This window comes from Aedes aegypti, chromosome 3, assembly GCF_002204515.2.
Source record: "Aedes aegypti strain LVP_AGWG chromosome 3, AaegL5.0 Primary Assembly, whole genome shotgun sequence".
In the NCBI taxonomy this organism is placed as follows: Eukaryota; Metazoa; Arthropoda; class Insecta; order Diptera; family Culicidae; genus Aedes; species Aedes aegypti.
Window position 1 is genome coordinate 224,062,783 of NC_035109.1, and position 12,506 is coordinate 224,075,288.

The following is a 12,506-nucleotide window of genomic DNA, read 5'->3' on the forward strand; positions in this document are numbered from 1 at the left end:
CGATGAATTTTTATCACGCACGGACGATTTAGAGCATAAATCGGAGTGTTCGGGTTGATACGGAGGTCAATTGAAGTGAAAATATCAACCAAAATAAATAAAACCACCAAAATCAAAATAAAACCACGTTTGATAATTAGAACTGACATAACGTTTTGCTCGGAAGTCTTGAGGTTTTTCAGTGAGGTAAATATCGTTATGATATGATGTCAAATCTGATACCTTTAAAATTTTTTTTAATGGGTTACAATCATTAATAGATATATTTTCGGTAACGCCACGAAAATTTTCAGAAATATTTGTTTTGTTCACGTTTTTTGCATGATGTTCATTTTACCACCAACAGCTGTTCATTTTACCAACATAGTGCAGGTAAAATGAACATATGAATCGTTTTTGCAAGCGATGAAAATATGTGAACATTTAGCTATTTTAGTATGAATTCATGTCGCTGCTATAGATAACATCCCTATTTTTGATGTTGTGCGATAGAACTTTAAAAATTCCTCGCTTTTCTATCAGAAACAGGATAAAATCCTTAAGGTGTTCATTTTACCACCCCTGCCCCTACGTTAAAAATAGAGCAATTTTCTTCATATTTTGATAATTGTATTGATATAGTTAAGCTAAAAGAGAAAATATATTTTATTCGCCACTTATTATTTGATTTGTGAAAAATGAGTTCGTTTAAGACACTGACAAAATTTGATGCAATCGCTTACTTTTTTCACGTTTCTGCTCTTGTAAAAAATTCTGCTACAGCCCAGTGGTGGAAGAAATTCGCAATACTTTTGTATTTCTTTAGGGGATAATTCCAAACTTTCTCACGGTAGTGTATGGACGCTCCTCGCTAAATAATAATAATAACTACCAATAATTGTTTACACGAGTGATCTATGTATCCCTAATTCAGCAAAATCAAAAGCAATTATCCTAATAGTAGTAGCCCCAAGAGTGCTAGATGTTTTCATAGGTTTGTACGCATGAACGACTAGGAAATTTATACACTCAACAGTTTGCCATTCTACTCACTTTAACAGGAATTTCAACAAGCTTTTCTCATAAAAAGTGTTCATATCTTAGCTGATGATCTTCAATTTTAATGATGATTCGTTGTACTTGGTGCGATAGCATGGTTCTTTATTGTCCACTCAGTAATCAGAAAGGCTAGTTGTTGACACAGGAAGCGCCTTCCGTGAATGATCCGGTGCGAAATTGTGCGACAGAAAAGAACTCATCATCTCGAAATTTACCATTAGTCACCAGTATCAGTAGCACTGAAATGATGCCATCGATTTCGTCGGGGGAACTTTTTGATCTCTGACGCAGTACTTGATATCCTTGTAGAACATATAAAAGTGTTGTGTCCGTCGTGTTCTAGTTCAGTGTTGAAATAAGCGCCACGAACGAAACGAATTATACCAGTGAGCAGTTCAGTTGTTAGTTATTCATTGATTGGATTCAAAATGAAGGGTAATTAAGACATGCATAATGACAAGCGTTCGCATACTAATGTTTGATTTTAGTTTTTATAGCCATCATACCGTTGTTGTTATCAGTTGGGACATTCGCTAATCCCACCTTCCGGTTCGAAGATGGTGTCATAGACCCAAGATGTCCAGCATTTGATAATCCGATGAATCCTTTCCATTTACCACATGCCAGAGATTGTGGAAAGTTTTTAAAATGTTTCAATGGTCGAGCATTTACGATCGATTGCCCACCGGGGCAAGAATATGGGCCAAAGATCCAGCGTTGTGACTATCCGTCGTATGCCCAATGTAGCTCAGCGTTAGCTCAACCTGATCCTGCCGAATTCCGGTTTGAAGATGGAGTTGACGATGCAAGGTGTCCTCGAAATGACGATCCCATGCACCCGTTACATCTGCCACATCCAACGAGCTGTCAGAAGTTTTTGAAATGCTTCAGCGGTCTAAGGTTTGAACTGGATTGTCCACCTGGTCAGCAATGGGCTGCACACCTCAATCGTTGTGATTTCCCATCCATTGCCAAGTGCAAGAGAGATGCTGCTACTTTTCAGGTAGATCAGGATGAAGAAATCAAGGAGGTTGAAGTTATAAATGAGGTCAACGAAGTTCAAGATAGTTTGGATGTGGCGGTGGAAGAAACGGTTGATGACGAACCAGAAATTGTAGCACTCCCAATGAAAGCTGAATTCGTCTACAATGCTGGCATTCCTGATATCCGTTGCCCCCGGACAGATGACCCTTTCCGTCCGATTCATCTTCCACATGCAACTGATTGCGGAAAGTTTCAGAAATGCTTCGATGGTAGAGCATATGTTTTGAACTGCCCACCTGGTCAAGAATTCGGAGCAAAGATCAACCGCTGCGACTATCCACAATACGCACAATGTATGCTGCCTAAGCGTAAAAACCTGGCAAAGATGATGAAGAAGGCAGCTGCTTATGATGATGACTATTACTACAGCGATGAAGAATTTCCTCTGGAATCTTCGGAATGGACAGACGAACAGCGGGAGATGATCGCAGGTGTGCCTGATATCCGCTGTCCAGCGACCGATGATGATAACAACCCTGTTCATCTGACGCATCCGAAAGATTGTGGCAAGTTCTACAAGTGCTACGATGGTCGTGCTTACCTGATTGTATGCCCTGCGGGACAACACTGGAGTGTGCGATATGATCGTTGCGATTATCCAAAGGTGGCGAAATGCACGATTCGTCCGTAGAGTGAAAACCACCTGGGTTTAAACTGACGGTGCATAGACTTAATGGTCTAGTGTTTGTATTTATTTGCAGTATGAATTAGTAATAAAACGGAAGGGCATCGCAAACAGCATTATTTCTTATTCATTTAATCATTTCATCGTAAATAAATTATATAGTGCCTTTAAAAAGATTATTGTTCAAATTGGAGCTCTGTATTATGTGTTGAAATGTTCTTTGACTTCATAATCCGAAATTTTCATTTATCTTTTAAAACTTTGATGCACGTAGAAGACGTCTCCATTCAACTCTGTCTATGGACCAATGCACGGGTTCACTATTTGACGTTTCAGCGGTGCCGTGTGATTTACGTTACCATGGTAACTAACGAATTCGGCACCGCTCAAGCGCCAAACTAGTGAAGTCGTGCATGGACCAATGCACGTGTTCACTAAATTGACGTTTGTGCGGTGCCGAATTCACTCGTTGCCATGGTCACGTAAACAACACGGCACCGCTTCAACGTCAGATAGTGAACTCGTGCATCGGTCCATTGGCCCATAATGGCCCATCACCAGCCTCGCATTTTTTTTTATAAACACTTACTGGGTACCCCCGTTGGTTTGACCACATTTAATCTGAACACTTTTTAATCTGTACTCGCTTATTTGCACATCGTTCATGGAACAGGGTAAAGTGAAATGGAACGCTGTGGAACGGAGCGCAGAATCAAAACAAAACAGTGAAAGAGGTAACCAGAAACACGTTTCTAGGGTGACTAGTTGTTCAAATTAAAAATGAACCCCGATGGTTTGCATAAGCTACCGTTCAAATGGACCAATGCACGAGTTCACTGATTTGACGTTTAAGCGGTGCCGAATTCACTAGTTTCCATAATCACATAAATAACACGGCACCGCTAAAATGTCAAATAGTGAACCCGTGCATAGGTCCATTAGCGGGGGTGCACGGTATATATTTTTTGTTAGTAATTAAATATAATTCATGTAAAATACAAAATTATTTAATCCTATGCCATTGGGAGCTATGATATAAAATTTAATTTAGTTGCTAGAGTTAAATTAAAATGTTTATAGCAATTTGTCTTAAAAGCTCCCATTTTTTTATATTTTGAATATTTCCCTATGACTACTAACAAGCTTACCGTTCAGTACATCTTTAAAAATTCTACCAGCATTTTTTTCATAAATGTTTCCAACGATATCTAAAGGGTTTCCTGCAGACTTCTTTGACGATAACCACAGTAAATACTGCAGAGATTCCTCCTAAAATATTTTCCGGAATTCCTCTACACATTACTTAGGATTTTTTTTTTTCAAAAAATATATTTAAAAAATTTCTAAACATTTATCCAAAGAAGTCTTCAAAAAAAATCTAAAATTTTTGGAAAAACATTTGAAAAAAAAAATTGGTTGAATTTCTAAAGTAACATTTGATCATTTTTTGTAAACTCTAAAGTAACGGTTGATGAGCTCCAAAAGGATAACTGAAAGAACATCGGACGGAACCCCTGCAGAAATTTGTGTTTTAATAATTACTGGAATAACTGCTGTAGTACTAACTGGTGTAGAACCTTAAAACAATTGATGAATCCGTGAAGATTTTTCTTCAGAATTTACTCGAGAAATATTTGCAAGATTAGGAATGCTGAAGAAACTCCGAGAAAAAATTCTGGAGGTCTCTAAAAATTTCTTAGGAGCCTTTAGCAGGATTCACTGCAAACAGAATAAAATTGAAATTTCTATTAAAAATTGAGACTTGCATTGAATTAGTGACCAAGGTTTTTAAAAAGAGTCCTGCTATCAACCTTGTGTGACGTACAAATGTCATTACATTTTTATTTAAAGGGGGAGATCCCCCGGTACCGGATAGCGCCCAATACCGGGCACCGTTGGAAAGTTGAGAAACTGTAGTCAAGATGGTATCTTAGGAAAAAAAGGCTGTTATGGAGAGTAATGTTTACGTAGAACAAAACATCCATGTAATATGCACGCCTTTTTAAAAACACAAAGATGTTTGAAAACCGTTAAAAAATGAAATATCGCTTTAAATTTGAACAAAATTGCCGCAAAAATTCCTATTATGGAATATGGATTTCAAAATCTTAAGTAATGTTACATTTTTTTCCTTATCGGCAGAACTATTAATTGTGATATTAACTTCAATAGACGAGGAAAATTAGCTTCTTTAAGCCTTCGGAGAAATCTGCAGGAAAATTCCCTAAGCAAATGTCCAGACAGATTTGTTAAATTAGGATGTCTATTTTGTAAATCGAGTAGATTCATGTGACTCGTCTTTATCATTAAGGGTATTCACTTATCGGCGTAAATTCTCACGTATATCGTGATAAACTGTGTATCTTAAATATTTCAGAAATTTGTATAAACTGTGTAAGAAATATTTCAATTTGTGGAGATTCCACAGTCGATCAATCCAAGAATGCGTCGGTCGCTATAACAATGATCAGCAAATTTGTTATTTATAAACAAACATACTATTAATTTCAAAAATGAGTTGAACGAAAAGCTTGCGAATAACATCGATTCAAGAACAAATACTGATTTTGCATGAAAGTCCAGTGCTCAGACACAACAGGAAAACGATTGACCGTTGATTTGAGAGAGCTTTGAAGAAAACGATTGAAGGGATGTTATTTGTCAAATGAGCTCAAATTTTGGGAGGACACTCAGAATTTGATCTAGAATCGAATGAGTGGTGTGGAGCAAAAACGATTTTTTGAACCACTCTAGTATTCATACTACAAGTATGTCAAATGCAAGCTTTCAATCCATATTATGTGTGTAAAATTTCTAAACTGAGCTAAAACCATTTTTACGCTTTCGAAATCCCGTTGGTCAATATAGGCCAACGGAACCAGTTTCGGCTAGAGATTTAACTTCGGTTCCTAAATCGGCCATTTGCATTGATTTCTTATGATAGTGGCCAAATTAGGAGTGCCCTGGCCAAATTAGGTGTATGGAAATTAAAATTATAAAGAAAATGTTTTTCTTATGTTTTCAATCAATTTGGACGAGTAAATGAATGTAGCTATATCATATGAATGTGATCTACTGAACACAAAAGGTTTCATGCTGATTGGCTTTGTAAAATGGTGTATAATCCACTATGGCTACAACTGGCGTATGGCCAAAACCGGTACTTCTACCCTATAGCTCATTTTCAAACCAGCAGCAATGTAATTTTAAGATCGCACATAAATATCTATCATATATGATGGAGTCCTTTTGTTACATTCGACTCGCTATAATTTTACAGGTTTCGTTCGTACTATGTATGTATGGAAAATCTGAATTTCTGAATATAGTGTGTACCAGTTCCTTCTGAAAAAGGATTCAGGTGCCTTTGTGATCAGCAGAGCCAACCAAGCAAAAATTGTTCAGGGCTTTTGAAAGATTAAAAAGTTTAAATTTCATTGACCGTATTTTACCATAAATGCATAATTTGTATTTTTTTTCTTCCGTCGCTCCTTGAGGTCTTTTTACCTCGGAAAATATACCCCAATGTCCAAAAACAGTATGAGAAGTTCATAAATATTCATATTCAAATATGGCTACCACTTGACTACCGGTTGAGAATCATTGCTTTTAAAGGCTCCCAATAATTCCATATGAAACATAAAATTTATAAATATTGCTGAAGGTTCTTAACAATTTCGGACAAAAAAATAAATCCACGAATATAAAAATACATACAATCAGTATAAACCCATGCTTTCAACGAAATTCGTGAAAACCGTGGCTGTTGATATGAGTATTGCAGCCCTTGAAATCAATTAGGTGTCTACGGAGATGTTGAACAGGAGTGAACAGAGATCTATTAATAGACAATAAAAATACGTGCTGCGCAAAATTTTTTCGCCCCGATGGTCTAGAAATAACAATTTTGAATAAACCCACAGCAAATATCAAATTAAATCGCAAAAATCTATAAGCAAATTTCGTGGTTTTAAGATTTCCAACGCGATAATTTTTTGCACAATGTTTTGGAGACAAACATCACAGTATTGCATAAGTTATTTTATAGCTAAAATCAACAAAAAATCTATGTCAGTTAATAGATTATCTCCATTATTGAGCAAGACTGGTAGCGATGAAAAATTAATCGATTAGTTAGTCTATTATTCGATCAATAGAAATAAACGATTAATTTGCAACATGCCTATATGGGGCCTTCCTTAGCCTAGTGGTGACATCCGTAGGTTCAAAGCAACCCATGCCGAAAATATCTGGGTTCGATTCTCGGTTGGCCCAGAATCTTTCCGTAATGGAAATTCCCTTGCCTTCCCTGGGCATAGAGTATATCATCATACCTGACGTAGGATATACGAATGCAAAAAAGGCAAAACTGTGGAAAGGTGAAATGCAGTGTTTATTTATTGCCAAGAAGAAGGAAAAGTTTGTACTATAAAATTAAGTATTAGTAAAATAGTTACCTGCTGAACTGGAGGTGAAGCAGCCTGCGACGGAAAGCCGTATGAAGAATTGACAAAATTTGAACAATAAACTTGAAAGGCTTTTTTGATCTATGTAACTTTATTTCTGACCTTAGAATTTGATTCACATGTATTATATAACATTATCAATTTTTTGCATCAGAAACAATATGTTATTATAATATAGTGACGTTCTCTTTTGAGAAAATTATTCCATGTAGGCACTTATTTTGATATACCCATCATGAATGGCGTACTCTAAATGTGTAGTTATCACCACAATCCATGCAACAGTTGGTGCATAGAAATGTATGGTATCGCTCAGATTGGCCCTTCGACAGTCACCGGCTCCAGTGTGGTGTGCTCTGATGGTACAAAATCAGCTCTTGTCAAAAAAAACCTACTGAGCGTAGTTCTGGAAACTGTTGGGTCGTATGGAACTGCTTGATCTCGTCGGCACTGGGCTATTTGAGGATAATTGCAAACTTTCTCCAGCGGGGAAAACTCCAAACCTTCTGGACATCTCATCTCGAATCCAAGACCTGACACACAGGTTACAAATTTGGAGCAGTCGTTCAGGTGCGGCAGAATAATGAGGCTATGTGGATTGTCATAACTGGGACACCTTAGATCTGGATACACCTTGATAGGATATATTGGCAGGGCCGCAACTGCGGCAAATGACAACGCTATGGCAAATAAAACTGTAAAAGGAGGAATTTGAACTATACATTTCATGGTGAATAAAACATAAGAGACAATATTGAAAACTTACACTTCATGTTGAAACTCTCAGCTTCTTTACTGTGGTCAGATATGTTGTGGGGAAAATATATATAGTTTGATTTATGCGCAGTAGTTGTGGGTGGTTCTGATAACATTCGTATCTGCACTATGTTCCGATAGCTAAAATTCATGTCAATTGATAGCAAGCACGTACAAACTTTAGGTAATATGCACGCCGTTTACGGTTCGATGTGCACGTCTACAATTATTGACTAAGGGATTTCAATGCCAATGCCTTCATTTTTATCTGTTCGATTTTAGCAAAGCAAGCGAGATTAATATTTTTTCAAACTAACTTTGATCAATTTGTTGAAGTGGTTGATAATAAATACTATGAGATGAATTTTAAATTGAATAGAATAACTTTTTCCTTCCGTAGAAAAGTACATTCCCAGTCCATTAGACAGAACAAATTAAGCTTATCTAAAAATTGCAAAGTATATTGGTTTTCTACTTCATTTGTTAGTATCATAATAAACTTCCCAGACAACCAAAATGTACGTATAACGAAATCACCTGGAGGCTTTGTATGTGCAAAATTTCATTTATAAGATGTTGCGAATATGCCTTCTACGTACAAAAGTGGAGGCGATATGCGTGCATATATTATGTGATGAATAATCACATACAATGCGAGTGTATAAATATTCTACCGAACTAACCTGTGATCTTATGCGACTTGACTTATGATAACAAATGTTGATTTGACAGCTGCTACGGATTGATTCGACTTACTTTGTACGAGTGTACGAGACGAAACAAAATGTACAAATGAACTCATAAAAACAGCGTTTTATGCGAGGAAACTCATCAATCTGTCGATTTTACCCACCGTGTGTTGCGGGTTTGATGTAATTTGTGTGAATAAACGAGTTATAACGTGAACTTTCATGCGACTTCTGGTTGTCTGGGTTTACATCAATTTCCCTTATCTAGGTGTTCTGTGTTAGGCCACACTATCATCCTGATTTGGTAAAACAAATAAGGCTATTATTAACATTTTGTTAACAACACATTACTGGGTCATCCCACGCCAAGTGTTCACAGCACGTGTAATCGACCATCACCTGATCGAAATCGGTAACAGGAGAAGGTAATTCAGGGAGTGTAGGGTTGCCGCTCCACTGACGACCCATTAAAACCAGCCCAAGCACAGTATTTGAGCAATTCTGAATTGCTCACGTGGTGTACAGAACGCATATAAATTACCATTGGCCTCAGACCCTTTTCTCCACGGACCCACCTTTGGGGAGGGGCCAGTGCTTATAGCACTTAACACATGTAGCAGAAGTGAGGTGAGAGCTCTGGACTTGTAGCGGAGTACGCATTGGGGACGGCTAAAGCTGCTGTCGCTGTTACACGCAAGTTTCCATGACTTCAAAGATCAGCAGAACTTCGCCGGGAGATAGGAGACCAGGTGGATCCAAGAAGCAGATGCGATTTTTCATAAGTATCATAAGGGACACCGCTTCAAGAGAGATGCGCAGTACGAACGCTACTCTACGGGAGAATGAGTGGCGAAATGTCGTTGGTAGAAGGGAGGAAAACCGAACGAAGCGAACGAAGGTACAAAAAATGGAGCAGAAGAAGAAAGAAGAGCCTTCACCTCGTCAGATGCCGCCGAAGAGGGACACCGTACGAGTCAAGGCTAACGATGCTATGTCGTACGTAGTGCTTCTCAAAAGCGTCGTACAAGACCCGATGTTAAGGGATTTGGGCGAAAACGTGGTTAAAGCCAGACGTACCCAAAAAAAAGTGAGATGCTCTTTGAGTTGAAGAAGAACCCTTCAATTGACAGTTTGGCAGTTCAGGAGCACATGGCTCAATCGCTGGCTGGTAAGGCAGAAGTGAAGTCTTTATGCCCGGAGATTGCACTTGCCTGGAAGGATCTGGACGAAATTACGTCAGTAAAAGAGCTGAGTAATGCACTTCAGTCACTGTGTAACTTAGGCGACGTGCAAATGGCGATCCGATTGAGGAAGGTGTATGAAGGCGAACAAGGTATTGGAGAAAGACAAAGTGGCGAATGGATGGTCGAAATACCGATTGAGAGTCGCTATGCGATTGAACAAGTAAGCGGAAAAATGTTTGAAGTGCTTAAGGTTTGGACACCGGATAGACGCTTACAACGGGAAGCGGCAGAGCCTGGTACTATTGCCAAAGGCGGGAAAACCACCCGGTGACCCGTCGGCATATAGACCAATATGCTTGATCGACACGGCGGGGAAGGTGCTCGAGAAGACTTTTGAGGTACACCGAGGGTGTAAATGGTCTCTCAAGCAATCAGTTCGGCTTCCGGAAAGGGAGGTCGACCGTAGGTGCTATTTTGACGGTAAGAAAAACCGTTGAGATAGCACTCCAGCGTAAGAGGAAGGGGATTCACTATTGTGCAGTAGTGACTCTGGATGTAAGGAACGCATTCAACAGTGCTAGTTGGACAGCTATTGCTGATGCGCTCCTGCGTCTGGGGATACCCGAGTACCTGTATAAGATTCTCGGGAGTTACTTCCAGAATCGGATATTAATCTGCGACACAGAGGTCGATCGGAAGTGCTTTCACATAACCTCAGGAGTCCCGCAAGGTGCCATCCTGGGTCCGGTGTTATGGGATGTCATGTGTTGAGATTAAGATTTCCGGCGGGTGTGGTCATCGTTGGCTTTACCGACGATATTACGCTGGAGGTCTACGGTGAATCAATCGAAGAAGTGGAATTGACTGCAGCCCACTCGATCGCAATTGAGGAGGAGTGGATGAGCTCCAGGAAACTGGAATTGGCTTACCACAAAACTGAGGCGGTTGTTGTCAACAACCGAAAGTCGGTGCTGCAAGTGGTGATCAGTGTAGGCGACTGTACGATCACTTCGAAGCGCTCCGTCAAACACTTGGGGGTGATGATTACCTTCGGTAGCCACGTTGATTATGCCTGCAAGAGAGCCTCCACAGCTATTGTGGCACTGTCCCGGATGATGTCCAATAGCTCTGCGGTGTACGCCAGTAAGCGTAAGCTTCTGGCCAGTGTCGCCTCGTCCATACTGAGGTATGGTGGTCCGGCTTGAGGCACGGCTTTAAGTACCAACAGCTACCGTAGTAAGGGGCGATCCATTAATTACGTAAGGGTTTATGGGGGGAGGGGGGGTCTGAGATTTCTTACTTGCCATACAATTTATTTTTCATTTTCATACAAAAAATCTTACCATGGGGGGAGGGGGGGTTGAAAAACTCCGAAAAATGTCTTACGTAATTAATGGACAGCCCCTAAGCTAGAAAGTACTTATATGCTAATATGCCTGAGGGTTGCGAGCACGTACCGTACCGTGTCACACGATGCACTCTGCGTCATCACTGGTATCCCGACCAGAACCACATAATTGATATAATTTTGTTATCAAGATGCCTTTGTTCTCAGCTTGTTATATTTTTAGTAACACATTTATAACAACATTTGTTATATTTTTGACATCGCTTTTATAAGTTAGTTGCAAATAACATCCGATGTCATAAACGGTAACATAGTTTGCAATAATTTTGTTATTTTGTAACATCCTTGCAACACATTCTGTAATTAATTTGATCAAACCCAAGCATTTAGCGCTTTTGATGTAATATACGCTACATGATCTTTGAAGCAAAGCTTGGAATCTAGCAGAACCCCTAAGTCTTTGATAGTAGACTCTCGTTTAATAGGTATTCCATTAATGGAATATTCGTAGCTTATGATTGAGTGTTTTCGAGTGAAGGTAATCACTGAACATTTGTCTGCATTCAGACTCATGTTGTTTGTTTTACACCAGTTCGTAAACGTATCAAGTTCTAACTGAAGAAACCTGGCATCTTCATTGCATGTTATGACATAATAAAGCTTATAATCATCGGCGTAAGAAAGTTTGAAACATTTGAGGACAAGGTTAATATCATTTAAGTAGAGTAGGAACAAAAACGGGCCAATGTGACTTCCTTGAGGAACTCCCGATGGTACAGCAAAGTGTTCAGAAGTTATATTTCCTATTTTAACTGACATCGTCCGTCCTACTAAGTAGGATCTCATCCAACTTAAAAGAGGTTCGGCTAATCCTAGGCGCTCGAGTTTTGCTAACAAGACATCGTGATTTATCTTGTCAAAGGCCGCCGAAAAGTCATTATAAATTGCATCAACTTGTTTACGAGCTTCGATGGTTTTGATAAGGAAGGATGTGAAGCTGACTAAATTAGTGGTAGTGGATCGTTTTGGCATAAAGCCATGCTGGGTTTCAGATACATAATTCAGGCAGTTGGTTGGTTGGTTGGTTTGACTTTATTAACGAGATTTTTAGCCCTGGGCTAGTTCATCTCGGGACCAACGGCTTTACTTCCCTTCCGAAGGAAGTCGTCACTATAACTTTTTACGTCATAAGTGACTATGTCGGGGGATGGGATTAGATCCCAGGTCCTCGGCGTGAGAGGCGAGTGTTCTAACCACTACACCAGGTCCGTCCCCTAATTCAGGCAGTGATGTTTGAGAAAATCCAGTACAATCAACTCAAACAGTTTGGACGTTGCACACAAGGAAGCAATTCCT

General features: G+C 39.3%; 1 protein-coding gene across 1 annotated transcript; it reads left to right on the plus strand.

The window, feature by feature from the left end:
• The first annotated feature begins 1,317 nt into the window (after positions 1-1,317).
• On the plus strand, positions 1,318-2,900 carry LOC5572124. The gene is made up of 2 exons (XM_001660151.2): positions 1,318-1,473; positions 1,527-2,900. The coding sequence occupies exons 1-2, from the start codon at positions 1,467-1,469 to the stop codon at positions 2,711-2,713; spliced, it is 1,194 nt and encodes a 397-aa protein (XP_001660201.2). The 5' UTR covers positions 1,318-1,466; the 3' UTR covers positions 2,714-2,900.
• Positions 2,901-12,506: the final 9,606 nt, after the last annotated feature.